Source organism: Canis aureus, chromosome 1 (assembly GCF_053574225.1).
Source record: "Canis aureus isolate CA01 chromosome 1, VMU_Caureus_v.1.0, whole genome shotgun sequence".
NCBI classification, from domain to species: domain Eukaryota; kingdom Metazoa; phylum Chordata; class Mammalia; order Carnivora; family Canidae; genus Canis; species Canis aureus.
This window is the reverse complement of record NC_135611.1, coordinates 15,113,854-15,141,767: the sequence shown is the minus strand read 5'-3', so window position 1 is coordinate 15,141,767 and position 27,914 is coordinate 15,113,854. Positions and strand designations below refer to the sequence as shown.

At 37.2% G+C, this 27,914-nt stretch overlaps 1 protein-coding gene across 4 annotated transcripts in view; it reads right to left on the bottom strand.

The window, feature by feature from the left end:
* PIGN (phosphatidylinositol glycan anchor biosynthesis class N) overlaps window positions 1-27,914 on the bottom strand; it is a 114,730-nt gene that overhangs the window by 50,215 nt on the left and 36,601 nt on the right. For all 4 annotated transcript variants that reach the window (XM_077891202.1, XM_077891193.1, XM_077891220.1 and 1 more), the window contains 6 exons: window positions 27,598-27,657; window positions 19,544-19,636; window positions 18,812-18,867; window positions 8,255-8,333; window positions 6,978-7,160; window positions 857-996 (listed from right to left, as the gene is read on the bottom strand). In XM_077891202.1, the coding sequence (XP_077747328.1) occupies window positions 857-996; window positions 6,978-7,160; window positions 8,255-8,333; window positions 18,812-18,867; window positions 19,544-19,636; window positions 27,598-27,657 (611 nt within the window). The remainder of the gene's footprint in view (window positions 1-856; window positions 997-6,977; window positions 7,161-8,254; window positions 8,334-18,811; window positions 18,868-19,543; window positions 19,637-27,597; window positions 27,658-27,914) is intronic.

Here is a 27,914-nt window from a genome sequence, read left to right as displayed (position 1 = left end):
ATAAAAATACACACTGTGTCATGACAAACATGCTGGCCAACCCTGAAAATTTTCAGGACAACTCTGAAAATACCCTTTAAGTCTGGGCTCTCCTTCCCTGGTCTGCTTTAGGGGTCTGGTTTGCTCAGAGGATGCTTGGATGCCCAAGACTAAGTTTAAATTCTAGATTACTGTTGCAAATATAGCAACAAGATGTGCAACACGTCTGTGAATGTGAACTAGCCCAGTATTTGAGTGGTTTTCTTTTAAAGTACTCAAAACTTGCCTGAGAGCCCTACCTCTGATGTTTTCTACAATGGTAAGAATCCATTTTACTTCCAGCTTGTGAGGAGGCACTTAAGGGAAGAACCATAGCACATGGGACTAATATCTACCACTCTCTATGGTGGTCTGGATTTAATTACAAAGTTCCATTTATTTAGGTTTACATGATAGCTATGAAAGGAAAGGTAAAAATGTGTGGAAAGAAAACATGTACATTTCCTTGTGAAACATAAAGATACACTGAAATCTTAGATGATGAGACAAATTCAAAATATAAGTTACTCCTGGCATAGTACCATCAATATTAATTATTCTTTTTGTAGCCCAGATTTTTCTTATAAAGGATACACAAAGAAAGGAACAAGGTCAATACTAACTCAGGGCAATAAAGATGAAGTCAAAAGGAAAAGTCAAAACAAAAAAGATGTTCATATGCAACATTTATGCTATTGTAAATGAAGTGAGAGGGCTCAGAGATTGAAGGGTATTATAAATATCTTTGAAGATTTATGCTACAGAAATCTAATGCACGTTAAACACAGATTTCACTGTTGGTAAAGTACAAAATAAGACATCAAGGCATGTTACTTACTCTCTTAGCACAGCATACCATATTGGCACTGGCAACAAACAATATATGTAGTAAGTCCAGGGACAGTCCTGAATCAGCAGGAAAAATGCTACTAAAACACCAACAGCTATAAAACTACATGACAGGAGGTGGCTTGGTTTCTGAAAATCAAACAGAACATTGAAACACTTCTAAATTCATGCTAATTGATAGGCTTTTAAAAGAGATTATAAAGTGAAGAGACATATTACTACTTTCTTTCAGTGGTTCCACAAAACTACCTGATTAATTGAAGAGCTGCATTTAAAAAAAAAATCTGTCATTGGAGAAGCATTATTACAGAAGAAAAAGTTGGATATCCCAGAATTGTTGCAATTAGGCAATTCTCAATTTAAAAGTAACTATGTTCCTCAAGTTTGTTTGCAAGTAACTTGTTTGGAACTCAACATATTTCTCCTTAGTAACAATCTTATAAATGTTGACTGAGCTCCCCGACTAGCTCACAAAAGCCCATTTAATACACAATAAACTGTGGGACTTAATCTTCATTTGGAACAATGCTTCTATCTATTCAAACTCCAACTTGACATGCAGCCCACGCTCCCCTCTCCACTGCCCAACCACAGTGTGTTCATTCATCATATCTTCTCTTCCCAACCACCTGCCAAACAAGAAAGGAGTTTCTCAATGTAAGACACGAGTGATGGCCTCCATGGGCTGGACAGGCCTATGAGTGCTCTGGGCCATGAGTAATGAAGTAAGCTTCAGGGACAGACATTCTAGTGATTGGGAAAACAACACACCTATGGAAAGTTGCTAGGAATGGTACTGGAGGAAAAAACCAGGAATGGAGGGGTAATAAGGTGTTCTTGTTCATCTGTCTCTTGTTTTGACTCTTGCTTTGCTAGCCAAAACTAAATAAGGTGAGAATTAAGAATTATGTACTGGAGTAAAGGAATTGTAGGGTAAAGAGGCAAGAGTTTGTTTCCTCTTTATAAGTCCTCCTTACAGGCATAAAATGTCACCAGAAAGGAGGAAACAAGGATAAACTAGGAAATAGTTGTGAAAAGGAAGGTGAAACACAGCAATGTGATTAAGCATTTAGAACTACACAGATCAGAATTCAAATTCTGGCTCAGTCACTTGCTCTAAGTACAACTATATACAACCATGAGCAAAATACAAAATGTACCGAGACTTAATTTCATCCCATTTATAAAATGGGAATAATAATTCCATATCTACTTATCCAGGCTGGTAAAGTTTACATTAGATCAAGATAGCTTAACAAAATGCCTGGAATGTCATTATGCCTAATACATAATGGCTGCTTTATTACCTTCATTTTTACTCTCTCCTTCCCTACTTCTTTGCATTAGTCCCAGGAGGCAATACAGAAACCTGTAAGTGAATAGCACTGGGAATGGAGATGTGCGAGATAGCAATGGAAATCCCATAGCAAGGTGCAAATCTCAAACAGAAGTGGATAGTTGGAGTCTCTAAAGCTGAAGGTGGCTGAGGCAAATATTCATCTTAAGAGGTGGTTTCACATCATTTTGAGAATAATAAAATAATAACAAAAGAAGTTTAAAAGAGTATCTAAAAACAATTACAGGGATTTTCTAGAGTCAGTGTAATATGGTATAATAATCTAATCCTTTGATACCTAAAGCAGACTTTGATACCAATGACATCCACTTGTGGGTAATGAAATCGTAAAGAATTCAGTTCACCTGAATTGGAGATTAAAAGGCTAAATAATAAGAGTGGAGGACATTCTCTAAACTTTATCATAAGTTGATGCCCTGATCACCTGATGAAGAAAATAAGCCATGCTGGTGCATTATAATCACTCTTCCATCCAACAAGCATTTATTAAGTTGCACACTCTATGCTATGCTCTGTACTAGGTCTTCAAAGAGTTCAAACCATACAGGTCAAGGTGGAATTATGAGACTTGGTTTAAGGAGTTAATATTTGGGGATTTTATTAGGTAATAAGAAAATAAATAAAAGCATGTGGCAAAATAAGGATATTTAGTTCTAAAGCAAGTAACATCTGAACTGGAAAAAGCAAAGGAGAAGAATATGTTGAAGTTACATGCGGAATACAATTAAGAGGAATTGTAGCAAAAATTAAATGGGATCCCTGGGTGGTGCAGCGGTTTAGCGCCGGTCTTTGGCCCAGGGCGCGATCCTGGAGACCCAGGATCGAATCCCACATCGGGCTCCCGGTGCATGGAGCCTGCTTCTCCCTCTGCCTGTGTCTCTGCCTCTCTCTCTCTCTCTCTGTGACTATCATAAATAAATAAAAATTTTAAAAAAATCTATAAAAAAATAAATAAATAAATTTAAAGAAAAAGAAGATACTCACTGCCTATAATGGTGATAATTAGAAACGACCTGTATAATTTGAGTGACCCTGTCATGTAGAAGGAATATCAATTTTGGAGTCAGATGTAAATTTAATTCCAATCTTGGCCTTCTAGTTACTTGTCAATTAGACTAATCCATTTAGCTTATCTGAAGCTGTTTCCTCATTTGGCAACGATGACAATATTCGTTGGGAATCCACTGTTCCCTCCCCTACAGGCACTCTATATTCTAGCTGTACAGTAACTTGCAGCTCTTATAAGAAGCCACATTACCTCTCTCCTTATCCAGTACATGCTGCTCTATGTGTCATTCTTCCTTTTCTTTTACTGGGTTACCCTATTCACCCTTCAAGACTTAACTTTGGGGGTGCCTGGGTGGCTCAGTTGGTCAAATGTCTGCCTTCAGCTCAGGTCCTGACCTCAGTGTCCTGGGATAGAGCCCTGCATTGGGCTCCCTCCTCAGCAGAGTCGGCTTCTCCCTCTCTCTTTGCCCTCACCCTCTGCTTGTGCTCTCTTACTCTCAAATAAAGAAATAAAGTCCTTAAAAAAAAAAAAAAGAAAAAGAAAAAAGACTTCACTTTGGCAACTACCTCCCCTGCGAAGCCTCCCTACACCCCAACTGCAAGCATTGCATTCTACTACATGCACTGCTGTGGTTCATCTTGTATCCTAAGTGCTTTCCACGCTTCTATTTTTTTTTTTTTTAAGATTTTTTATTAATGAGAGACAGAGAGAGAGAGAGAGAGAGACAGGCAGAGGGAGAAGCAGGCTCCATGCAGGGAGCCTGATGCGGGACTCAATCCCAGGTCTCCAGGATCAGGCCCTGGGCTGAAGGCAGTGCTAAATCGGTGACCACCCGGGCTGCCCTCCATGCCTCTCTTTAGTTAATCCTTTGGACCATGGGCATTTTATTCTTCCTTCAGAACTGTTAGATTGTGTCACTTCACTAGGTTATAAACTCTGATTGAAGAAGAATCAGAATGTTTTTGCAAGCAGAACCCTTTTGCAAAGGGTTCAAAGTATTTTAATAACCTCAACTGTAATGGTTGGTTTTGTTTGTCAATTTGGCTGGACTACAGTCCCCAGTTCCTTGAACACTGATCTAGGTGTTGTTGTGAAAGTATCTTGTAAATGAGATTAAAGTCCATAATCAGCTGACTTTAAGTAAAGAAGATTATCCTAGGTTACTGGGATGGGTCTGCTTCAATCAGTTGAAAAGCTTTAAGAGCACAACGGCAGCTTCCCTAACAGAAGAAAGTACACTTGATGAGTGTGGCCTCAGCTCCTGCCTGCAAACTTCAGTCTGCCCTCCTGAGGGCCTGACCTGTGGATTTAGGACTTAACAGCTCCCACACTCACATAAGCTAATTCCTTACACTAATTCTTCTAATACACAGATCCCTCTGGTTCTTTTTCTCTGGTTTAACTCTAATGAAGGCACCAATTCCTCACTAAATAATGTTTAAAATCTACAGCCCACCATTTGAAGCCTTCAATTATTTCAGCCTAATCTATACTGGTGGTATAAACTTTTATTAGTCCCTTGAACAAACCTTCCACATTCTCCCCAAATTGAACTATTTATTTTGAAAGCAGTATGGTGTAGAAAGAGCATGAATTTAAGTATCAGAAAATATTAGTTCTATTATTCCATACCAGTGTGTCCTTGAAGAAAATATATATCTCTCAGAGCCTAAATTTCCCCATCTGTATTAGGAGAATCATAACCACCAAATTTAGGGTAATGTTAAGCTTAATTGAATAACACACGTAAAGCATCCAGGATAGTCCTGGGATAGTGGGGCTCAATAAATATTACTCATTATCCCATCATAATAATACATTTTCCTAACTCTGCCTCTGTTTATTTCAATTTGCTTCAATTCTCATCCTCTCTCTATAGCCGTTAAATTTCCACCAAGACTTACTTATTCCTGTTATCATCACCCTCGCTAAAGTGAGGTCTCCTGTATTTAAAATGATAGCCTTTGTATCACATTCAAACAATGTATATTAAAGTTGTTAAATGTTAAAGCTGTCTTTTGCAATGTAGTATAGCAATTTACATTGGATAAGGTGGTTATGTGTACATCTCTTACCTACTTTGCTCTTAATTCCAGGCTCCTTGAAGGCAGAATCTGGATTTTATTTTTCTATGGATAGCCTAGGCAATAGCTAGCATTACACCGTACACGCAATTAAATATTCACGGCATTATCAGATGAAGGAATAAAGGAGAACTATGAGCTTTGAAACTGTGTTGATTCATTAATCTAAAGACTTCATATCTTTTCTCAATAACCTTAACATTAAGATAAACATGAAAAGGCGGGCAGCCTGGGTGGCTCAGCGGTTTAGCGCCGCCTGTGGCCCAGGGTGTGATTCTGGAGACCTGGGATCGAGTCCCACATCGGGCTCCCTGCATGGAGCCTGCTTCTCCCTCTGCCTGTGTCTCTGCCTCTCTCTCTGTGTCTCTCATGAATAAATAAATAAAATCTTAAAAAAACAAACAAGCATGAAAAGGCAGTGTTTAGCCCAAGATTGTTCTGGATTCAAATCTCAATTCCTTCATATCCTAGTTCAGTGATCTTTTGCAAAATAAGATCACTGAACATAATAGCTTTGTTTTCCTTTTTTTTAATAAAATGAAATTATAATGCCTACTTCTAACATCGGTATGAGTTTAAAATGACAAAATAAATTCCAAGCACCTACGCAGAATGTCATTGCTAAAACATTATTGGTTCTGTTTCTCTTGCTACCATGTCAAAAATTATTCCTGTTCTCATCAATTTTTCATACATTCAAATAATGAAAATTACTTGGGGAAAATTATTTAATGCATTTAAAGCGCTATAAAAATTGGAATCAACATTACTGTTCTTTTTTCCCTCATTACAGAAAAATAAAATATAAAATTAGAAAAAGTTACTACTGGAAATGTTTGCAGACTGTTACTATGAATAATATACCATCCAGATATATTCGTTTGTAGAGGATTTGGACATGGTAATAATCATTAGAATGAAGTAAAAGAAATGAAAGTGGCACATTCTCCCTAATAAACGATAATTAGTAATGTATTTTAAAAGAGTAAAGTGTCTTAAGGTAGCAAAACCACATATATACTTTTATATTTACTCAGTTATATGAAGTACCATTATATGTTTTTTTGGCCTTTCTTCCCCCCATTGAAAGTACAGTAAACTAGAAGACTAATTCTTAAAATGAGGATAAATATAAAGTTCTGAGAATTTGCATTAAGAATTTCAGAAAGTTGAAAGAAGGTAAGAAGAGTTCCAGAAAAGCACATACATTATTCAGAAAGGGACATTTTGAGTAAGTGATTTTATCGCTTCCTAGCTCCTAAACTTTTAATACCAGATACAGTTAAATATATTGCTTTGAAGTAGTTTTCTGACCACCTGTACTAGAAAGATATGGGATGCTTATAACATGCTAAATAATTATTAAAAAGAATAGAAAATCAATAGTTAATGCCATAGGAGAATTTATATACAGCTATCTTTATAGCCTTCTTACGTTATAGGGCCATCATTATTAATATACCCTTTCCCCAACCAAAGAAATAAAGATAACTGAGGAAAAAAAGACCTGATATAACAAAAGCAAATGAAAGGTAAGAGTTAGCTTATTACAACTTGCACATTGTACAAACTCATTACAGTTGATTTGATTTAATTTCTTTCCCGAGTCCTAATGATTTTACACCACTATCTGAATCTTCATTATATTTTCTGAACGTACCTTAACTTCTTTACTGACACCTCTAGTAAAGCTGGAATGAGACCTGATGATCAACAAAGAAGCATAAGATGTCCATCCCACAAAACCAAGAACAACATTGATGCCCAAGAAGAACCTGTCATAAGTATGATAATAGGACAAGCCTTTTAATGCAAGCTGAATCAGCTCCTTGCAAAGGGAGACCTATGGAGAAAAGAAAACGTAACTTGTCACATGGGAAGAATCAGAAAACCTAAGTTTTAAAGGCAGGAAAATTATTAAAATTAGAGTACATAACTATAAATGATGGATCAAGAACAGATTTTAATTACTCAAGGGGCTTCTTGCAAAGTATAGGAAAAATTCCTGAATAGAATGAATTTTGAATCTTGATGAGGAAGGGCATTTTAAATGTAAACTACAATATGTGTAGTGATTGAAAATTATTCATTCGGTGGATATATCAATAGAGGACCTATGAAAGAAAGAACTGAAGTCTCACTAATATTGGTCTCAAATAGCAGAGATACCCACATTTGTATCATTTTTAATTTTCTCATACCAGATTACCCACATCAGTTATAAAGCATCATTAAAACAGAAAAGCAATAGCTCACTGTTTTAAAACTATAACAAAAAATAAGCATTAGAAATGCATGGTATTTTGCTTAGGCAATTTGAGAAACTGAAAATAGAATTCTTTCCTTTTTCAAAATTAGGACCACTTAACAAAAAGAAAATTAATGGAAGGCATAGTGGGATAGTTGCTGAGAAGATTCAAAGCTTCATTATGAATCATTACACTTCTGATAGTGTATAGATAATTCCAAATGTACAAATGCTATGTTCTAAAATGTTACACACTTAAATAGGGTTACATAAATTTGGAATAGACTTGCTCATTATAGAAAATGGCAACTGTTCTTTTCCAAACCTAAAAAAGTTTACTCATGATAATAGACACTTCTGATAGTGTATAGATAATTCCAAATGTACAAATGCTATGTTCTAAAATGTTACACACTTAAGTAGGGTTACATAAATTTGGAATAGACTTGCTCATTATAGAAAATGGCAACTGTTCTTTTCCAAACCTAAAAAAGTTTACTCATGATAATATCTGCAATAAGAGAAGCATGTTCATGGCTAAAACAGCTACTTAGAAAATCCAATCCTTCCTTAAGCGTTCAGGAAAGCTCCCTGGCCTGCCCACTTTGCTCTCCATTGTGTATATCTTGCCTTTCCCCATAACCTAAATGATGACTAGCTATTTATACAAATAAGGTTTGCATACTTACTGCTTCATCGTACTTTCTCTGTTTTATATAAGACCTGGCTTTTCTTAAAATGTTTAGCTGTTTAGATTCAGAAAGCAACCTACAAAAGAAAAGGTTAGGTTTAAAATATTTCCTCATTTCAATGATATTTTTCTTTCTTTTTTCTTAATTGAAAATAAAAGGATAATAAAAGTTAAGAAAATAAAGAAATGAGACAAAACAAAACAAAAAAGAAACCTAAAGCTAATTGTATTATTGCAGATTATCTGAACTCTCCCAAAAAATAGCTTTAATTAAATTTGGTTTTCTTGACTCAAAGTTTCAGCTCCAAACTACACTTACAAGAGTAACATGATCCATCATTTTGAAGAAATGGAATACTCTAGTTAACAAAGAAATTCTGACTAAATCAATATAATTAATGGAACAGCAAATTAGTGGCATGAGTTTCAACCGCTTAGCACTCCAGTGCTCATCAGCAGACACAACAGACAAAGCAGATCCATTATGGCTCTTTGTCTCTCTGAGCTAGTTAGGGCCTGAGAATTGCCATGATCAAAAAACTCTACGCAATGTGGAGCCTGGGTGACTCAGTCAGTTAAGCATCTGCCTTTGGCTTAGGTTGTGATCCTGGGGTCCTAGGATTGAGCAGAGTTGGGCTCCCTGCTCAGTGGGCAGTCTGCTTCTCCCTCTGCCTGTGTCCCTCCCCCAACTTGTGCTCTCTCTCAATCTCTAATAAATAAAATATTAAAAAAAAAAAAAAAACCCAAACTCCAGGCAATCAAAACCAACAAAGTTAGTGAATAATTTGAACCTCTTTGATATTCTTATACTATACCATATACCTTTTCAGGTTCCCTTATCTTTCATTTCTCTTTCTGTCATTTCCCTGTCCTCTTTTTACCAGAGTAGAAACCTTAAATACACAAGAGAAATACTCCTAATATTACATAAACTGGCAATGTATCTGAAGGCATTAAGTTTCTGGAATGTCAAAGTTGAGGAAATATAACCACACCTCAGTAACTTGATTGAAATAAATAAGTATATTCAAACACAAAATTAAATGCATACTGCTTAACTAAGACTTATAAAGTGAATACCTTCAAACTTAAAAAGTATAAAAAGGCTTTAATAGGGTTAGATCATATGAAATTAGTATTTTTGTATGTCAAAAACTACTAAGTTAAATATTGACAATTTCACATGGTTCAACATGATATAATCATTTTCTTTTTTCTACTTGATTCCATTAATCTCTAGATAAGATGAAGACTTGTAGGAAGTAAAATCTTTTAAGCAATGTTATTAATTTGGATGAGGTCACAGACTCCTTTCTGAATACGATACTCTGTCTAGAAAATGCATTTAATCTTACATACAACTTCAGAAAATTAATGAAACCCAGAAGCTCATCTCTGAGCCCTCTGGAGATCTGTAAATGTTCTTGTTTGAGAACCTGTGCTATTCCAGGGACCCCCAGATCATTCAACTCAAAGGAATCCAATCACTCTTTCAGGCTGCAGGAAAAGTCTCCACCTCTGGACTCACTGAGATTTGGAGGAAAAAGATAACAGGAAGTGAGAACACATGGGAAAAAAAAAAAAAAAAACAAGTTACTTCAAAGTGTTCCCATAGGGATCCCTGGGTGGCGCAGCGGTTTGGCGCCTGCCTTTGGCCCAGAGCGTGATCCTGGAGACCCGGGATCGAATCCCATGTCGGGCTCCCGGTGCATGGAGCCTGCTCGTGTCTCTGCCTCTCTCTCTCTCTCTCTCTGTGACTATCATTAATAAAAAAAATCTTTAAAAAAAAAAACAAAAAAAAACAAAGTGTTGCCATAATCCAGTTCTTTGTCCTTCAGACACCACATATTTTAGAGTATTTTCCTGTAAGTCTGAGAACTGGAAGACGAGCCAAAGGGCACTGGAGTTACATGAAGATTATATCGAAGTTGAATTTTCCAGATTTTTTTTTAAGATTTTATTTATTTATTCATGAGAAACACACAGAGAGAGGCAGAGGCACAGGCAGAGGGAGAAGCAGGCTCCACACAGGGAGCCCAATGTGGGACTCGATCCCAGGATCATGCCCTGGGCCGAAGGCAGGCGCCAAACCGCTGAGACAGCCAGGGATTCCCCATTTTTCCAGATGTCTATAAAACTTTTCTAGTTGATCTCCTACCCTTACTTTGATCCACTCAACTTCCTAAAATACAGATTCCATCTTCTAAATTACATAAAATTGAGATAAGCATCTTATTGTCTTTCAATTCTAAATCTCCTGGACTATTTTTTTATAAAGATTTTATTTATTCATGAGAGAGAGAGAAAGAAAAGCAGAGACACACGCAGAGGGAGAAGCAGGCTCTGCAGGGAGCCCAACGTGGGATGCGATCCCGGGTCTGCAGGCTCATGCCCTGGGCTGAAGGCAAGCACCAAACCGCTAAGCCACCCAGGATCCCTAATCTCCTGGACTACTGATGACCATATTTCTTTCTATTCTACTTAATTTCCCATTATCTCATATGTATACCCTGAGGTATAAAATGGTTATACACTTCATTCTTCACCTATCTCGTATTCACATCTGAGTTCTTTTCATAAAGATCTTTCCCACTCTGCTTTCCAAAATCAAATCCTCATCATCCTTTATGGTCCTCTCCAAATTCCACCTCACATCACTGGCACTTTAGTGTCGTCTAATAACAATTTATTTCTCTTCAATTAAATTTTAATCTTCACGTAGGCCATTATTTCAATAAAAAGTCATAATAATACTTAGCAAAGTACCAAGCATATAAAATGAATCAATAAATCTTAATTGATTAAAATGCTATCAAAATATTGCGGATCTAAAAAAAGGGAAAAAAATAAGAGAATAATACAAATTCCCATTCTTAAAGTACCTAATCATTTGCTAAATTAAATGAAAAGATGAAAACAAAGCTTGTTTGGAACAAAATTACTTAGGCCAATATAATACATTAAGAAGGATGAAAGAAGTATTTTTAAAGAGAAATATGTTATATTATGTTAATTATATATCATTATATCATATGTGAAATTATTACATTATATATGGAATACTTAGGTAAAGAATCAGGTAAAAAAAACCACTGTCAGGCTAATTTACATTTTTCCTAAAAGTTCTATTTATAATTCTTGGGACATACTAAAGGTTTGGAATATGTTTGGAGTTCATCAAAATGTTCCATACAAATCTCATTGTACCATTAGGACATTAAAGACTCTTACAAACTTGTTCCCCAGTAAAATTTTTTTTAGCTTTCTGTAAGTCGAGAAGGGATGCAAAGTCAATCTTAGTGTCACCTATTTTAAACATAAAGAAGTTTTATGAGAAATGTAAAGTCCAGAATATGAGGTACAATATGTTAACATTTACATAAAACAACAACAAAACAAGGGGGGTTGTGGTAGAGAAGTAACCAAAGGAATATTATCTATAAATTAAAATAAATAAAGATGATCTACATGTGTCAACATAGATAAATTCTGAAAATCATGGTGAATGGAAAAAAGAGATTTATAAAAAAATGTGGTAGATTTTAAAAATAGGGTTTCAATTACATTAGATCATTTTATTTCTTAAGAAAAAGAGATCTCAAGAAATATGGCAAGATGTTAACATTTCTTAAACCTGGATGTGGGTATAAGGATTTTTGCTATATTCTCTACTCTTTTCAGCATGTTTGAAGAGGGATATATATATATGAAAGATGTATGAGAAACTGCAACTTTGCCTCCAAGGGAAAAGACTGTGAGACTAGAACTCGGGAGAGGTCACATTTTATTATTGCTTGTGTAATTTTTATTGTATGTGTTCATTACTTTCTCATTCACATTTTACTAATGAGGTTTTTTTTTCTTAAATAAAATAATTAAAACATTAAAGTTTAACCACAGTTTCTGGTTATGATGGAAAGTTTGGACGTATCAATGCTCCCACCAAGAACAACTAGGAAAAAAAAAAAGGAACAACTAGAAAGCCTGATTAATATTAAAAAATCAATTTGAAGGTGCTAGAGAGCTTCGTAGACCATCAAGAATTAAAGAGTTAAGATCCTAAAGAGAAGCATACCAGAGAATTAGTCCAGCATTCTACAAACTGTAACAATTAGGGCATCTGCCATTTTTATTTTTGGCAAAAGGCTGAGAACTTGGGCATATAGCTGCTGCCAGGAGGTAGAGAATCCAATAGAGTCTCTGGCAATCTTATAAGGCAACAGAGATTAAAAAATAAATAAATAAATAACATTTGTGGCTGCCAATGCAGCCAGGATATGAAGACCCACAAAGAAAGACAAATAAGAGGATAATATATACAATCTTCATTCTGGATTAAAAAAAGAAAAAGAGGGCACCTGGGTGGCTCAGTGGTTGAGTGTCTGTCTTTGGCTCAGGTCATGATCCCGAGGTCCGGGAATCGAATCCTCCATCAGGCTCCCCACAGGGAGCCTGATTCTCCCTCTGCCTATGTCTTTGCATCTCTCTCTGTGTCTCTCATGAATGAATAAATAAAATCTTAAAAAAAAAAAGTTTTTAAATAAAAGAAATTTTAAAAAGGCATGAATGAAAAGCTATCTGAAATTACATAAACTAACTTAATACTTAACCTGAGGTGACATCTCAAGAATGAGAGAAGGAATCTTTATAAGCAACAACTTCTATTCTATTCTATGTGGACAATTCAGGTAAAGAAACAAAGGCCACGATCTGGTGAGAAGGGGAACGAGTTGGACACCTAGTGAATTTTTCAACTGCATAGAACAAGAGGACAAGAAGCTATGAAGAAAGCACCTGAAAAGGACAGAAGTTTTCGCAGTTTCAAGATATAGAAGAGACAAAATCTGGTGTTCAGGAGCCACCAAGGAAGAGCTCTGGACAGCACACAGCTTCCACTGAAATCCCTGGGAGGCTACATTCTAAGGGCAGACAGACACAAACAAACCAGAGGTAAGGGAAGACAACAAATGCAATACAGCCTTGAGTTAGTTACTACTCTGTGCCTGTCAGAGGATAAGGTGAAACCTCTTTGGAGAATGAGATAATCCAGAGCTTCCAAAACCTTTAATATACAATGATAGGCATTCATCTAAAAACCACCAGGCTCAATAACAGGACCAAATGCAAAAGACAGTAGAAGCACACTCACAAATGATATGGTTATTGGTGGTGTTATCAGGTACACTTTAAAATAATTGTGGTTAATATATTTGTAAATATATTTTATCATCAATTATTCAGGGTGACTAGTGTTTGCAGGACAAAATCTCCTTAAAATGCTGCCCTTTGAAGTATTCTATCTTCTACATCTTCTCAGCTTTTTATTACAAAAATATTTTCCTTGCACTTAACACATGATATTTTAGAGAACATCTATTTATAGATTAAAGGAAAAATATTTCAAGAGATAAAGACAGAGGAGGGATAAGCTATCTCCAAAATAACCCGAGTTCCTTTGCACTGATCATCGATATAGAATCTTATTTTTATCTTTTTTTTTAAGATTTTATTTATTCATGAGATACAGAGAGAGAGAGAGAGAGAGAGGCAGAGACATAGGCAGAGGAAGAAGCAGGCTCCCTGTGGGGAACTCGATGTGGGACTCGATCCTAAGACTCCAGGATCATGCCCTGAACCAAAGGCAGACGCTCAACCATTGAGCCACCCAGGTGTCCCTTATTTTCATCTTTTAAGTCATAACTGAGTAAATAAACATTTTTTATGTATGTGACATATAAAAGTTACTTTTTTTAAAAGAAGAATTTCAATTTTGAAGGAGAAAATTCCATTTCTAGTAAATAAGTAAATAATTAGTAAGCCAGATGGGTGAAGTGGTAGATTCACATTAAAATTAGTATTTAAATTTGGTCTAAGGACTTTAATCCATATCAGCTAAAAGAAACAAATATATTAAAAAGAATGAAAGTAGCTTTTGTCATTTTGGTAGAAAATATATTAAAATACCTGGTTAAACTTTAACTGCTCTGAGTTTATATAGTGATTTTTAAGTAAAAGAACAGCTATTTTTCTATTGGCAAGGTACAGTATTTCCTTCCCATTTTCATTTTCTTCAGATATACTCAAGAAGCCTTTCTTGTTCTTTTCTCATTTTATGTAACTTTTTTCCTTTAAAGTTATTCTGGCCTTACTCTGGCCTCTGGTACACAGTTTTGAAATACAAAGTGTATTTCCTCCTTTTTAAGGTACTTTTATGCTTCTCCTAGTCATGTAGCACCCCCTGCTGGTCATTCCTTGGCATAGCACAAGGTTTGAGTTTGAGTTCTACTTGTCTGAATAGATTATTATTTCATGACTTTTAGCCTTTCTTAGAAATCTTTAAGATATAAAAGGTAAAATATACTTAATTGTTAAATAACAGGATAATATAGGATATGCAATTACCATACGGATTCACTGGAGTCTTTTACAAGTGTAAGGTATGTTAAAGGATCTTAGCAATTATATTTTCACATCTTGAAACACTGGCTATTTCAGCACCCTAGGAATTATTACACTATTCGTGAATTATTCATGTAAGACAAGACTCAGACAGTGGAAGAAATGGTGGAGAGATACCATTAAATTAAAATCTTGCGATGCTGGTGAAATTGATCATGTTAAGGAAAATCTCAAGACTATGAAACCTCAGCTGTCAATATCCTAGATACATTTTCTCAAACTTAAGAATTGATGAGTCAATCATATTTCTAAGAAAAAAAGGAAATACGGTACTTATTCCAGAGGGAAAGGCTTCAGGGAACCAATCGTTTGTAACAAGTACTTAAGTGTTTTGCAAAAAGGATCTGTGATAACTGTACTCTTTCATTATTATGTGCTAACATTTACTTGATACAGTTTCTAAGTGGATAATGCTGACATTAGGTGTATACATAAAGGTGACTAGAAGAAAACGGATGGTGTAAATACGAGTAAATTCATCGGACTAGAGAAAAACAGTCCCTTGTACGCCGATGGTAAAGGGCAATAACTGTTTTCCCTGGTATATTGAACATATGTAATAAAAAAAAAGATACTATTCATGATACAAATAAAATATCCAGGAATAAAATAATGAAAAAATATATTATGGGGAACACTATAAAATTTTACTTAAGGACATAAGTAAGTAAATGTTGTAAAGTAATACTCTACATTGTAAAAATGTCAATCCTCACCAAACTACTTCCTAAATATAATAACCACAGACTTTCATGTAACCCAAGACATTGACTCTAACATTTATATTTCTTTATGCCCATTATTTTTATGATTCCATTTGATCATTTGTGCCAATGATTAAGATGTCGATTTATTTTTGTTCTTTTTAAAAATAATGTGCTTTATCCAAGTAATATGTGCACAATTTTTAAAAAGTCAGAAAGTACAGAGGGCATAATGACAACCAACAACTCCCACCCCACCCTTCTCATCTCAGTTCTCCAACCCAGACGCAATTTTTTTTTTTTTGCAAAATTTTTTACATGTGTCTATTTTCAGGTATTCTGGTAGTTAACTCCATGTTTCTTAATAATATGCTTCTATTAATATTGCTTGACTGGATGACCTGAGGCATTTTCTGTGGACTCCTCACTGACTCTGTCTATTCTTGCTGTCTCCTCCTCCCTCAATATGCTTATATTACTATTTTTACCTCTTCTGTTGGCTATTGGTCACTTTATTTTTTAAAAAGATTTTATTTATTTATTTGATAGAAAGAGGGAGAACACAAGCAGGAAGAGTGGCAGGCACAGGGAGAAGCAGGATCCATGCTGAACAGGGAGTCCAATGCGGGGCTCGATCCCAGGACCCTAAGACCATGACCTGAGCCATCCAGATGCCCATAGTCACTTTATTTTTAAGCTCGCTCTACTCCCAATGTGGACCCCAACATTAAAAGTCACATGCTTGGGCAACCCGGGTGGCTCAGCGGTTTAGCGCCGTCTTCAGCCCAGGGTGTGATCCTTAAGACTGGGGATCGAGTCCCACGTTGGACTCCTGCATGGAGCCTGCTTCTCCCTCTGCCTGTGTCTCTGCCTCTCTCTCTCTCTGTGTCTCTCATGAATAAATAAATAAAATCTTAAAAAAAAAAAAAAAGTTGCATGCTTTACTGATTAAGCCATCGAGGCACCCCTACATTGGTTACTTTTATAATGTAATACCTAAACCTCTGTCTCACTTTCTCAACTATATCCAGAATCTCCACTTTCTATTTCATGAGGACAATAGCACCACTTTCTTTCCTCCTCTGCCTTCCAACTTGTAACCTTGTACACTGTCAAGGTAGGCAACATTTACATTCTATCCAATAATGATACTTAAGTCTTGCTTTGTCTAAGGTTTGTCTCTTACTGTATTATGGTTACTTACTACTCACTGAGTAGCTAAATTTTATGCTATGATTAGATTTTCTTGTCTATTTCATTGAAGCTTTGATCTATGTGCCATGAATTCTCTTCTCATACTCCCAGCAGCTGTTCGAAATCACCTTACACATTAGGCTGCTTCATGTTTGAAGCACACTTTCTTGCACAGTTGGAAATGCCTTCTTTTCCCTAAAGTCTCCATTTGTCCTTGTTTCAGGGGATGAAGAAATGTATGCGATCCATGTGTGCCATCTTGTTTCCTTCAGTTTCTTATTCAATTCATATATTAAAACTCATTTCACATTGCTATTCTAATTTAGAGGGTTTGCCTCCCAGTTGGACTATTCTTGTACAATGTATCATTCTGTAAGTTTTTAGTTGCATTTCTCTTTTTAAAAATATGCATCTTGTACTCTTTCTCATTTTGTAAAGTGTGTGCTAAGGATACAATAGCTTTTCAGATATTTCTGAGAAATTTTAACATTTTAAATTTCTTTTCTGTTCCTTAAATTATTTCCTCAGGAGTCTATCATTCATTTAATCTTAGGTACCTTTTGGTCAGATTGCAGACTTTTGACCAATGGTGATTTTCAGCCAGACAAGTCTGTAGGCAGAGCTGATAGCTTTGCTCCAAAGTGGGTGAGCCACCAGCTAGGAATCAAGAATGCTGCAGGGCCCCCAGATGACACAAAGCTAGTAGTGGCGCTGCAGGCAGATGTTGAGCATCAAAGCCCAGTAAATTCATGGTCAGTAAGCAGGTCTAAGTGGAAGAAGGTAGGCAGTGTGCACCTGAGCCCTTTGCAGAAGACTACCTCTTCCTGACCAGTCCTTCTAGAGTGGCTGGTCTAAAGCAACCCACAGTCTCACTTTCAATGTCCTGTGTATTTTCTTCATACCAGGAATTGATAATATATTTCTTGTTCATTTATTTATTCTATTATGCTCCGATGCACCACTACACTATAAATAAACAGATGCATAAGATATGTATATGAGATAATGTGGGGCAAATTCCAATCAGTAAAAACTTGGCTTATACTCTTTATAAGCATATGTGATAATCTTACAATTAGGGACAATCTTCAAAGGTAATTACACCTTGGATGTATATTGTGTAATATTTAGGGCAATTAACTTCATATTATCATAAGCTGCAAAATCCTAATTTTGGTTGGTATTTGCTCTCCTATTCACACAAATATACACACACACAAAGTCAGGCATGTAATCACATTATTTAGAGGGTAATGTAATATTTAAGCCTTTCTAGTTTATGAATACCATACTAGTGCTATATAAGTTGTCAAAAATAATTCCAATGAAGTCATTCAAACCCATTACTAACACCCATATTATAAAGTTTCTACGTATTTTGGTCAAGATCAAAATCCATCCTAATTAAATGTGATCCTTGCTAATTGAAAATGAGCCTTGATGAGGAGGAATAAAGGAGACTGAATATATCTGCCCACATTAGGAGTGCAGATCCAGGTTTGTGACTCATATCTCCTCTCTCCTGATTCAAGGAAAACAGATAAGACAGCAAAATCTGGCTGCCCACCAAAGTCTGCTCTCCTTATCCACCCAGTAGTTGTCACTGTCCTCCAGAATTGCATCATCGGTCTTTTCTTGTCACTTTCTAGGTTCTCCTACCGCCTCCTACATGTGCAACAGTTAACACTACCATCTTATCTTATATTGATGCCTCCAATCTACACAATCAACTCTCATCTTTATGTTGAGGTCCAAGACCCTAACTTGTTATACTAATTTTATTTCTAATTTCTAAATAATTCTAATTAATTGGTATCTTCAAATGTAAGCTGAACTCAGAAACATTGATCCTTGCTCCTCAAACCATTTCTTCTTTCCTTCTACAAGCCATAATGGTAACACCACCTCCCAATCAACCAAGCCAAGGGTCCCCACATGTTCCCAAACAGGCCCTGTTCAATTATCTCTTTAATGTCTCCCACATTTCTCTCTGTCCTTTATCTCCTTTATCAGCTATTCAAAGGTAGAATCTGGCACCTGGCCCATTATTTACAAAAACACCAGAAGAGGCTTTTGTTTTAGAGTTTGCACTAATATAAACAAAAAAGACAAAGTTCTAAGTAACTAATCTATCTTGTCAGTACTCAAACTCATTAAAAGATTCCTTCCTATAAGTTAATAAAAAATATGAGACTTACTTAAATGGTGTAAAAAAAAAGGGTAAAATAGCTTCTTTTTTCTGAGTCATTTTCACCTGGGAACCAAATATGAAAATATTTTATTATATTATAAATGAGAAAAAAATTAGTTTCATTTTGAAATACATACATCCACTAAACTGTCTCTTTGGGGATAGTTTACTACTTTGAAACTAAATGGAATTTTATGTTACTATATTATTCTATAAATATTTAAACAGAAATTTCAGATTATCACACTACCACAATAAGCTGAAAATTAGTATCAAGCTTGAAAATAACATACTGTAATTAAACTGTATTTTTACTCTTAGAAAACAAATTAAGTCAGGCTGCATTAACAGCATTAAGAATAACAAAGTTTCAGTTAAATGGTCACCTCTTTAATTTAGCTTAATACACATGGTAATATACATTAAATAACAAGAAATGTTGTAATCTCTAACACTACCTCTGTGGGCAAATTCCAATCAGTAAGAGTTGGTGTATAGTCTTTATAAGCATATGTGGTAGTCCTACAATTAGAGACACTTCTCAAAAGTAATTCTATACCTCAGACCGATTCATGGAACGTATACCTCACAAATGTTAAACTTTATGACGCCAGTCATACACACAAAATTTAAAGATAAACTATAGAAAATAATTTCTTAAAACATAAAATCAAATATTTTCACTTAATATATTTGATTTTGCAGGTGCAGTAGTATCCATTTTTGTGTCTTATTTTACCTTGAATTGTTCAAGAATCTGTACTGCATTTGTAAACATGCTCTCTGCTTTGAAGAGATCAGTGTTGTTAAGATAATCTACAGGAAGGATACCCTGTAAATAATAAACACTAGTTTAATATTAATACTATTAGCATACTATTACTAGTATTAATAGCTCAGGTTATTCTTGTAAAATGAAACAGACTTATAAAGGAAGTACTAAAGATAAGACAGGTAGATGAATAAATTACTGAAATAATTAAGCAAAATATCTTTTCTAAAACCATAACTGAAAAATGTTCTATTATTTTTTCTCATAAAGTAGACATAATAAAGTAAATAAAGCAAAAAAGATGAAATAGATTCAATAAAACCTAGTATCTATTGAAAGACTACCGTGTTGTAGGCAGTGAACACAATGCTTTGCACACATGAAAAATCACTATGGTAGGCCACAACCAGTATACTTTAAAAAAAAAAAAAAGCATAAGAAAATTAAGAGTATACCATGCATAATAAGAGTAAGGAGTGTTTTGTGAAATTTTTGTTTCAGTTTTACACATACACACATGACTGTAAGGGTCATTTACTCAGAGTTCTGAGTTAGACGACATTTATTAAAAGTTTGATTTGAAACCTAATAAGAATGGCTGGTTGGAATGGATATATATATATATATACATATATATATATATATATTTTTTTTTTTTTGGCTTTTCAGCATTCCAGTTCCCATTCTTAAAAGCATTACCATTCTATGTTTAGAAATCTCACTCACTGTAGAATTTAAGAAACAAAACAGATGGACATAGGGGAAGGGAAGAAAAAGATAAGATAAAAACAGAGAGGGAGGCAAACCATAAGAGACTCCTAACTATAGAAAACAAACTAGGGTTACTGAAGGGGCAGTGGATGGGGGTGCGAGGGGATGGGTGAAATGGGTGATGGGCATTAAGGAGGGCACTTGTTGCAGTGAGCACTAGGTGTTGTATGTAAATGATGAATCATCACTAAATTCTACTCTTGAAACTAATACTATATTATATATTAACTAGCTTGAATTTAAATAAAATCTTGGGGAAAAAAAAAAAAAGGAAAATCTCCCCCACTGGATCTAACATAGTGGGTTTCCAATGGAGCCCCACCTTCCTTTACTGAAGGGTAGACAAGTAACCCAGGCTAGCCCACTCAGATGGTAAGCACTGGAATTTGACTCTTGAGAGTCAAGACACAAAAAGTGTAAGTGTAATGCTATTCGCCCCTAGTGTTGGTACCCTGGGCACAACTGCTTGGTTCTTCTTTTGAAGTCTCCGGTGTCCTTTGTCCCTGCTCATTTCCATGCCTGGTTTTTGAGCACCCCTTTGATTCAACAACCCAGCAAGATCCTTTTAACAAATTCCCTTTAAATGGATCTAGTTTCTGCTGCTTGCAAATAAAAATTACTTCTATACTTTTACCACTTATAACTGAAATACAAAGATAAACCTGTACACATTTTAGAAAAATAAAAAATGTTTAAAGAAAAGCTATTAGGGGGGAGGAGCAAGATGGCGGAAGAGTAGGGTATCCAAATCACCTGTCTCCACCAAACTACCTAGAAAACCTTCAAATTATCCTGAAAATCTATGAATTCGGCCTGAGATTTAAAGAGAGACCAGCTGGAATGCAACAGTGAGAAGAGTTCGCGCTTCTACCAAGGTAGGAAGACGGGGAAAAAGAAATAAAGAAACAAAGGCCTCCAAGGGGGAGGGGCCCCGCGAGGAGCCGGGCTGAGGCCGGGGCGAGTGTCCCCAGGACAGGAGAGCCCCGTCCCGGAGACGCAGGAGCTGCACCGACCTTCCCGGGCGGAAAGGGGCTCGCGGGGAGTTGGAGCAGGACCCAGGAGGGCGGGGATGCCCTCGGGCTCCCCAGGACAGTAACAGCAACTCCGCGCCCAGGAGAGTGCGCCGAGCTCCCTAAGGGCTGCAGCGCGCACGGCGGGACCCGGCGGGACCCAGAGCAGCTCGGGGGGCTCGGGCGGCGGCTCCGCAGAGGGGGCTGCGCGGCCCCGGGAGCAGCTCGGCCGGGCTCGGGCAGAGGAAGAGGCTCCGTGCAGAGGGGCCTGCGCGGTTCCAGGAGCAGCTCGGAGGGGCTCGGGCGGCGGCTCCGCGGAGGGGGTTGCGCGGCCCGGGAGCGCGAATCCACCAGCGCAGGCTCCGGAGCACAGGGCGCCGGGACACAGCCCAGGATCCCGCCTCCCCCGGGACAGGCAGAGGCCGGGAGGGCCCAGGACAGCGAGGACGCCCCTGCCCCAGCTGAGCAGATCAGCGGCCCCGCCCCGGAGCCTCCAGGCCCTGCAGACGGAGTTCCTGCCGGAGCTGAATCCAAGTTTCCAGAGCTGCCCCGCCACTGGGGCTGTTCCTCCTGCGGCCTCACGGGGTAAACAACCCCCACTGAGCCCTGCACCAGGCAGGGGCACAGCAGCTCCCCCAACTGCTAACACCTGAAAATCAGCACAACAGGCCCCTCCCCCAGAACACCAGCTAGACTGACAACTTCCAGGAGAAGCCAAGGGACTTAAAGAACACAGAATCAGAAGATACTCCCCTGTGGTTCTTTTTTTTTTTTTTTTTTGTTTTGCTTTTTGATTTGTTTCCTTCCCCCACCCCCCCTTTTTTTCTCCTTTCTTTTTCTTTCTCTTTTTCTTCTTTTTTTTTCTTTCGTTTTTTTTTTCTCTTCCCTTTTTTTTCTCTTTCTCTTTTCTTTCCTTCTTTCTCTCCTCTCTTTTTCTCTTTTTCCCAATACAACTTGCTTTTGGCCACTCTGCACTGAGCAAAATGACTAGAAGGAAAACCTCACCTCAAAAGAAAGAATCAGAAACAGTCCTCTCTCCCACAGAGTTACAAAATCTGGATTATAATTCAATGTCAGAAAGCCAATTCAGAAGCACTATTATACAGCTACTGGTGGCTCTAGAAAAAAGTATAAAGGACTCAAGAGACTTCATGACTGCAGAATTTAGAGCTAATCAGGCAGAAATTAAAAATCAATTGAATGAGATGCAATCCAAACTAGAAGTCCTAACGACGAGGGTTAACGAGGTGGAAGAACGAGTGAGTGACATAGAAGACAAGTTGATAGCAAAGAGGGAAACTGAGGAAAAAAGAGACAAACAATTAAAAGACCATGAAGATAGATTAAGGGAAATAAACGACAGCCTGAGGAAGAAAAACCTACGTTTAATTGGGGTTCCCGAGGGCGCCAAAAGGGACAGAGGGCCAGAATATGTATTTGAACAAATTCTAGCTGAAAACTTTCCTAATCTGGGAAGGGAAACAGGCATTCAGATCCAGGAAATAGAGAGATCCCCCCCTAAAATCAATAAAAACCGTTCAACACCTCGACATTTAATTGTGAAGCTTGCAAATTCCAAAGATAAGGAGAAGATCCTTAAAGCAGCAAGAGACAAGAAATCCCTGACTTTTATGGGGAGGAGTATTAGGGTAACAGCAGACCTCTCCACAGAGACCTGGCAGGCCAGAAAGGGCTGGCAGGATATATTCAGGGTCCTAAATGAGAAGAACATGCAACCAAGAATACTTTATCCAGCAAGGCTCTCATTCAAAATGGAAGGAGAGATAAAGAGCTTCCAAGACAGGCAGCAACTAAAAGAATATGTGACCTCCAAACCAGCTCTGCAAGAAATTTTAAGGGGGACTCTTAAAATTCCCCTTTAAGAAGAAGTTCAGTGGAACAGTCCACAAAAACAAAGACTGAATAGATATCATGATGACACTAAACTCATATCTCTCAATAGTAACTCTGAATGTGAACGGGCTTAATGCCCCATCAAAAGGCGCAGGGTTTCAGACTGGATAAAAAAGCAGGACCCATCTATTTGCTGTCTACAAGAGACTCATTTTAGACAGAAGGACACCTACAGCCTGAAAATAAAAGGTTGGAGAACCATTTACCATTCGAATGGTCCTCAAAAGAAAGCAGGGGTAGCCATCCTTATATCAGATAAACTAAAATTTACCCCAAAGACTGTAGTGAGAGATGAAGAGGGACACTATATCATACTTAAAGGATCTATTCAACAAGAGGACTTAACAATCCTCAATATATATGCTCCGAATGTGGGAGCTGCCAAATATATAAATCAATTATTAACCAAAGTGAAGAAATACTTAGATAATAATACACTTATACTTGGTGACTTCAATCTAGCTCTTTCTATACTCGATAGGTCTTCTAAGCACAACATCTCCAAAGAAACGAGAGCTTTAAATGATACACTGGACCAGATGGATTTCACAGATATCTACAGAACTTTACATCCAAACTCAACTGAATACACATTCTTCTCAAGCGCACATGGAACTTTCTCCAGAATAGACCACATATTGGGACACAAATCGGGTCTGAACCGATACCAAAAGATTGGGATTGTCCCCTGCATATTCTCGGACCATAATGCCTTGAAATTAGAACTAAATCACAACAAGAAGTTTCGAAGGACCTCAAACACGTGGAGGTTAAGGACCATCCTGCTAAAAGATAAAAGGGTCAACCAGGAAATTAAGGAAGAATTAAAAAGATTCATGGAAACTAATGAGAATGAAGATACAACCGTTCAAAATCTTTGGGATGCAGCAAAAGCAGTCCTAAGGGGGAAATACATCGCAATACAAGCATCCATTCAAAAACTGGAAAGAACTCAAATACAAAAGCTAACCTTACACATAAAGGAGCTAGAGAAAAAACAGCAAATAGATCCTACACCCAAGAGAAGAAGGGAGTTAATAAAGATTCGAGCAGAACTCAACGAAATCGAGACCAGAAGAACTGTGGAACAGATCAACAGAACCAGGAGTTGGTTCTTTGAAAGAATTAATAAGATAGATAAACCATTAGCCAGCCTTATTAAAAAGAAGAGAGAGAAGACTCAAATTAATAAAATCATGAATGAGAAAGGAGAGATCACTACCAACACCAAGGAAATACAAACGATGTTAAAAACATATTATGAACAGCTATATGCCAATAAATTAGGCAATCTAGAAGAAATGGACGCGTTCCTGGAAAGCCACAAACTACCAAAACTGGAACAGGAAGAAATAGAAAACCTGAACAGGCCAATAACCAGGGAGGAAATTGAAGCAGTCATCAAAAACCTCCCAAGACACAAGAGTCCAGGGCCAGATGGCTTCCCAGGGGAATTTTATCAAACGTTTAAAGAAGAAATCATACCTATTCTCCTAAAGCTGTTTGGAAAGATAGAAAGAGATGGAGTACTTCCAAATTCGTTCTATGAAGCCAGCATCACCTTAATTCCAAAGCCAGACAAAGACCCCACCAAAAAGGAGAATTACAGACCAATATCCCTGATGAACATGGATGCAAAAATTCTCAACAAGATACTGGCCAATAGGATCCAACAGTACATTAAGAAAATTATTCACCATGACCAAGTAGGATTTATCCCTGGGACACAAGGCTGGTTCAACACCCGTAAAACAATCAATGTGATTCATCGTATCAGCAAGAGAAAAACCAAGAACCATATGATCCTCTCATTGGATGCAGAGAAAGCATTTGACAAAATACAGCATCCATTCCTGATCAAAACTCTTCAGAGTGTAGGGATAGAGGGAACATTCCTCGACATCTTAAAAGCCATCTATGAAAAGCCCACAGCAAATATCATTCTCAATGGGGAAGCACTGGGAGCCTTTCCCCTAAGATCAGGAACAAGACAGGGATGTCCACTCTCACCACTGCTGTTCAACATAGTACTGGAAGTCCTAGCCTCAGCAATCAGACAACAAAAAGACATTAAAGGCATTCAAATTGGCAAAGAAGAAGTCAAACTCTCCCTCTTCGCCGATGACATGATACTCTACATAGAAAACCCAAAAGTCTCCACCCCAAGATTGCTAGAACTCATACAGCAATTCGGTAGCGTGGCTGGATACAAAATCAATGCCCAGAAGTCAGTGGCATTTCTATACACTAACAATGAGACTGAAGAAAGAGAAATTAAGGAGTCAATCCCATTTACAACTGCACCCAAAAGCATAAGATACCTAGGAATAAACCTAACCAAAGATGTAAAGGATCTATACCCTCAAAACTATAGAACACTTCTGAAAGAAATGGAGGAAGACACAAAGAGATGGAAAAATATTCCATGCTCATGGATTGGCAGAATTAATATTGTGAAAATGTCAATGTTACCCAGGGCAATATACACGTTTAATGCAATCCCTATCAAAATACCATGGACTTTCTTCAGAGAGTTAGAACAAATTATTTTAAGATTTGTGTGGAATCAGAAAAGACCCCGAATAGCCAGGGGAATTTTAAAAAAGAAAACCATATCTGGGGGCATCACAATGCCAGATTTCAGGTTGTACTACAAAGCTGTGGTCATCAAGACAGTGTGGTACTGGCACAAAAACAGACACATAGATCAGTGGAACAGAATAGAGAATCCAGAAGTGGACCCTGAACTTTATGGGCAACTAATATTCGATAAAGGAGGAAAGACTATCCATTGGAAGAAAGACAGTCTCTTCAATAAATGGTGCTGGGAAAATTGGACATCCACATGCAGAAGAATGAAACTAGACCACTCTCTTTCACCATACACAAAGATAAACTCAAAATGGATGAAAGATCTAAATGTGAGACAAGATTCCATCAAAATCCTAGAGAAGAACACAGGCAACACCCTTTTTGAACTCGGCCATAGTAACTTCTTGCAAGATACATCCACGAAGGCAAAAGAAACAAAAGCAAAAATGAACTATTGGGACTTCATCAAGATAAGAAGCTTTTGCACAGCAAAGGATACAGTCAACAAAACTCAAAGACAACCTACAGAATGGGAGAAGATATTTGCAAATGACATATCAGATAAAGGGCTAGTTTCCAAGATCTATAAAGAACTTATTAAACTCAACACCAAAGAAACAAACAATCCAATCATGAAATGGGCAAAAGACATGAACAGAAATCTCACAGAGGAAGACATAGACATGGCCAACATGCATATGAGAAAATGTTCTGCATCACTTGCCATCAGGGAAATACAAATCAAAACTACAATGAGATACCACCTCACACCAGTGAGAATGGGGAAAGTTAACAAGGCAGGAAACAACAAATGTTGGAGAGGATGCGGAGAAAAGGGAACCCTCTTACACTGTTGGTGGGAATGTGAACTGGTGCAGCCACTCTGGAAAACTGTGTGGAGGTTCCTCAAACAGTTAAAAATAGACCTGCCCTACGACCCAGCAATTGCACTGTTGGGGATTTACCCCAAAGATACAGATGCAATGAAACGCCGGGACACCTGCACCCCGATGTTTATAGCAGCAATGGCCACGATAGCCAAACTGTGGAAGGAGCCTCGGTGTCCAACAAAAGATGAATGGATAAAGAAGATGTGGTTTATGTATACAATGGAATATTACTCAGCTATTAGAAATGACAAATACCCACCATTTGCTTCAACGTGGATGGAACTGGAGGGTATTATGCTGAGTGAAGTAAGTCAGTCGGAGAAGGACAAACATTATATGTTCTCATTCATTTGGGGAATATAAATAATAGTGAAAGGGAATATAAGGGAAGGGGGAAGAAATGTGTGGGAAATATCAGAAAGGGAGACAGAACGTAAAGACTGCTAACTCTGGGAAACGAACTAGGGGTGGTAGAAGGGGAGGAGGGCGGGGGGTGGGAGTGAGTGGGTGACGGGCACTGGGTGTTATTCTGTATGTTAGTAAATGAACACCAATAAAAAATAAATTAAAAAAAAATAAATAAATAAAAATAAAAAATAAGTCAACATCTGTTATTGGTCAGGTAGCTGCATCTCTAAAAAAAAAAAAAAAAAAAAAAAAGAAAAGCTATTAGGCTAGTACTCCATATTGTAGATTGTAACATGCCCACAGTTATGAGATATTACATACTTAGAAAGAAAGGACAGTTTTATGTATCCAAAGATTATTCAGAAAGACATAAAAAAGGAAATTTTACTGTACACTTTTATCTTCTGAGAGCTGATAAGAAAATTTGATTTCTTACCACTGAATTAAGGGGAAAGGGAACTCCAATAAGAGAAGCCATTAATGGTGCAATATCGGCCTACAAACAGAAAAAAATCAGTTCTAATAAATCTACAGACATCAGTAAGAAAATTAAATAATCTAATGCAACTATATTTTGGACTATAATCTTGATGTTCACTATAATCCATTACCTTCCAACATTTAATACACAATAGATATGAATCTCTAAAAATGTCATTTGCTATAGCAGCATTAATGTATAAAAAAATACATTTGAAAAGCCCCAAATGTAAAACATGCTAGAACAAAAAGTTACCCACTCTGGTACCTAAG